At 42.6% G+C, this 3,975-nt stretch overlaps 1 protein-coding gene across 1 annotated transcript; it reads right to left on the bottom strand.

Moving 5' to 3' along the window:
- Nucleotides 1-303: 303 nt before the first annotated feature.
- On the bottom strand, nt 304-2,838 carry LOC106330587 (probable LRR receptor-like serine/threonine-protein kinase At3g47570). The gene is made up of 3 exons (XM_013769030.1): nt 1,714-2,838; nt 767-1,428; nt 304-586 (listed from the first exon to the last, which is right to left on the bottom strand). The coding sequence occupies exons 1-3, from the start codon at nt 2,836-2,838 to the stop codon at nt 304-306; spliced, it is 2,070 nt and encodes a 689-aa protein (XP_013624484.1).
- Between the last annotated feature and the right edge of the window lie 1,137 nt (nt 2,839-3,975).

Raw genomic sequence — 3,975 nt, 5'->3', positions numbered from 1 at the left:
GGGAGAAAACTTTTGATTTTGATGCTCAACAGATTGGAGGAAAGAATCATATCATATCTTAATTTTTCTAGTTTTATCTTTAAGATTAAAGAACAAAAATAAATGAAATACTTTTTTCAATTAAATGAACTAACCCTGTATCAGCCCTAACCCTTGATTATAATAAAATTAAAATAGGGTTGGATTAAAATAGGACTGGACTTATAATAAACAAAAGAGGGTTGGACCCTAACCCTGTAGTTAACATCCCTAGCTTCACCCGAAGCTATTGTATGTATAGATAGAGAGGAAACCATAAACACATTAACCTCTGGCTGCTCTTCTAGCCTTAAAGAACCTCTTTCTAATCGTGAATAGCTGTTTTGCAGCTTCACTCATTGACAACCGATTAGTGGAAAACTCTTCACAGCACCTAAGTCCCAACTCCAAAACCAGCATCAAGCACTCAGCAATAGGGAAGCCGACTCTGAGACTGCTGTGAAGAATAGATTTGTCTGCAATGTCCAAAACTCGTTCCGGCAATGCCAACTTGGTATAGCTGTGGAGTGTAAAGTTTCCCCCAAACAACTCATTGGTTGGTTTCTTTCTAGTGAACATTTCCAAAAGGAGAAAAAACTATAGACATCCCCATGTATTGATGGTTGTCCTCCTATTCCGTATTCTGCACCAAAATTCACAGAAAATATGGAATGATAAAATAAATAAAAACTACTTTTCTTCATTTAAACATGACAGAATTTTGAAATATTTACCTGGTGCGGCATACCCGATGGTTCCTCTGACACCCCCCGAGCTGAGTTGATTAAAGGAGAACTCTTGGTTGAATTTTAAGAGCAGTCGAGCTAGACCAAAGTCACTAACATGGGCTGTTAGATCATCGTCTAGAAGAACATTGCTTGGCTTAAGATCACAATGAGCAATAGGGTTATGACAATTAACATGAAGATACTCCAAAGCAGAAGCCACGTCTATCGCAATGTTAAAACTTTCAAGAAGGGTCAAGGGTCTTGAGGTATCACTGATCCCTTCTAGCCTTTCTCGGTGCAGCCACGTATCCAAGCTTCCATTAGGCAAGAACTCATAAACCAAGGCTCTGAATTCATCACCCTTGTAATCGATGCTCGAGCAAGCTGTTATGAGCTTCACAAGGTTGCGATGCCTTGCCCTTTTCAAGGCTTCACATTCTGCGATAAAGCTCTTGCTAGCTCCACGTATCTTGAGATTTAACACTTTAACGGAAACAACTCTGTTCTCAAGACCAAGAACTGCTTTGTACACAACACCAAAATTCCCGGACCCAATCATGTTTTTCAAAGAAAACCCACAAGTTGCCTTATGAAGCTCACCATACCCTACCCTTTCATGGGGTGCAATAGCAAAATCATCCACATCATTTGTGTTGCTTTTCCTGTCTTGTATGCTCCGTTTCTTAAACCAACGTAGAGAGATGATAAAGAATAGTGAAAACAAAACAGAAGTCAGCCCTGCCCCGAAACCAATTCCTATTTTCCTTCTCATCGAAGAACACTCTCTTGATTTTGTTTCTTCTTGATCTGTGCATGGTTTTAGCTTTAGTTCAACAATGCCCCCACAGAGATTTTGGTATCCAAAGATGGAAACTTTGCTTGAGTTTCAAAATGCTCCTTCAGTTGGCATTGGCCCTTCAAAATTATTTACAGAGAGATTTAAATACTGAATCAAGGAGAAGTTTACCAAATATTCAGGTATGGAGCCAGAAAGATTGTTGTAGGACAGATCCAGCTCTTGGAGGCTTCGCAGCCCTCTGATATCTATGATGGTTCCTTCAAAAAAGTTTCCATTCAAATCTATATATTCCATGGCGAGACAGCTCCCCAGGGATGGTGGTACATGGCCAGATAATTGGCTGTGTGAAACATCTAGCCCATAAAGACTGACCAACTTTCCTACCTCGCTTGGGAAATGTCCAGTCAGATTATTATATGCAAGATCCAAGGTAGGAAGAGACCGAACTTCCATGAGTTCTCGAGGTATGGAGCCAGACAGCATGTTGAAATGAAGTGAAAGGTAAAGAAGGTAACTGCAGTTTCTAAGACTGGAAGGGATGCTTCCTTTGAGACTGTTTCGATATAAACAGAGTTGCGCTATCATACTGAGGTTTCCCAAGGAATATGGCATGTCTCCTGACATCATATTAGACTCTAAGTGGGGATTTTCTAATCTAGAAAGCTTCCCGAGGGAGGCGGGAATTTCACCTGTGAAGAGGTTATCTTCGACCTTTAATGCTACGAGGCATTCAAGGGTTCCAATGTCAAGAGGAAGGGTCCCAGAAATGTGATTTTTTCCAAGGGAGACAAAAGTCAATTGCTTGGAGAGATTGGATATGGAATGAGGCAAGATGCCCCCAAGTCTGTTGTCTCTAACACCAAGAAACTGGAGTTGAGTGCAATTTTTCAAACTGCTAAGAAAATCAATCTCTGGTGGAGTAACTTCCCAAGAAATTATCACTAAGCCAAGTATTTTGAGATTATATAATCTTCCGAAACCCAAAGGAATGCTTCCGGTCATGTGGCAGTCTGCAATATCAAATTTCCTAAGAGATGATATATTGGCCAGTGAAGATGGAATATCCCCTTCAAAATTGTTTCCATTCAAGAATAACACTTGAATATCTGGAAAAACCTTGTCAAAATCAAGCCTGAGTTTACCAAAGAAATTGTTGTCAGGGATAGATAAAAATAGAAGGGACGATAGGTTGCAAATTGGATGCGGAAAGACGCCAGAAAAGTGGTTTGCTGCTATTCGGAGAAACTTCATACGTGTCAGTCTAGACATACTGTACGGGATCTCCGCTTCCATACGGTTATACGCGACATCAAGCTTCGCGAGTGATGTTAAATTCCCTAGAGAAGCCAGGAACTGTTTTAACCGAGAATGTCGATAAACTAGTAAAGAGATAGGGACGAGTTCTCGTCGGTGAGTTAAGACAAGACGTGTTTTATTAGATCAAGAGATTGTTCAGTCGTATTACAAGGAGAGGAAAACAAAGAAGTGAACCGGCGAAAGCTGGTTCACCGGAGAATACAAGTCGACGAGAATAGAGAAATGAAACCTTAGTTTCTAGCCGAAAGTAAGTGATGTAGAGATTTGCGGATCCTTTTATCGTTGCCTCCACTCCTCCTTTTATAGATGGTTACTTGTGGACCTAATTCGTCTTGACCTAATGGGCCTCTTCGTTGATTGGGCCGAGCTGTCGGGCCGCTATCTTGGATCGTCGAGTCGGCTGCTTTCAGTCGCTCGTTCGGTCGGCTAAAAGCAGTCTGGAGTCGAGCCGATCGTCGACTCGCCTGTCGGCATGCCAAGCCTTCCCTGTTTTGATTATCTGTTTGAGCAGCTATCTTGTGGGCCTTTTGGGAGGGTCAGGCCCATACCCAACAGTAAGTCCCCCCAGTTCACTGGTGAGTAGCGTAGCCGACTCAGTGAATTTGGAAATTAGGTCTGAGGGATAGCTGTTCTGACTAGTACTCTTGCTCGATTCCTCGACTAGATTCGTGACTCGTTCATTTGTGATTGGTCGATGCGTGCCATTTTCAGTCGTCGAGTCGTCAGGTACGTTGATCGGTCCTAACCGGCGTTTCTTCCGGTTCAGATTATAACCGCCAATCTTGATCTAAACCGGTCCCGGTTTGCCTCGAGAAGCCGAAACATCGCGAAGCGGTATGGTTGTTCACGCGCTTTATTGGGCCCATCTAGGCCCAAGTAGCTTTAATGATGACGCCTCGGAAGACGAGGCACCTCTCCATCCTATATATACCCCCTTCGCTTCTCATTATTTTCATTTCGCTGCCGACTCAGGTACTTTCTCTCTCTTCTCTCTAGTTTCTCTCTCTAGCTTCTGATCATAGATTTTAAGTAGTGCACGGGTTTCTCCCGATAATCTTCATGTCGTCGGGTGGTAGATTGTCTCGTGAACAGAAAGGCAAGGCGGTTGCGGCT

Source organism: Brassica oleracea, chromosome C3, assembly GCF_000695525.1.
Source record: "Brassica oleracea var. oleracea cultivar TO1000 chromosome C3, BOL, whole genome shotgun sequence".
Taxonomy (NCBI): domain Eukaryota; kingdom Viridiplantae; phylum Streptophyta; class Magnoliopsida; order Brassicales; family Brassicaceae; genus Brassica; species Brassica oleracea.
This window is presented reverse-complemented; position numbering and strand designations above follow the sequence as displayed.

Bases quoted from the DNA above. Each gene is read 5' to 3' on its own strand.
- LOC106330587 (XM_013769030.1), bottom strand. From the start codon at position 2,838: ATGGAAGCGGAGATCCCGTACAGTATGTCTAGACTGACACGTATGAAG. The intron at 1,429-1,713 runs GTAAACTTCTCC...CGTTGGTTTAAG, and splicing joins GCTCCATACCTGAATATTTG to AAACGGAGCATACAAGACAG. The intron at 587-766 runs GTATGCCGCACC...AATGTTCACTAG, and splicing joins GGTGTCAGAGGAACCATCGG to AAAGAAACCAACCAATGAGT.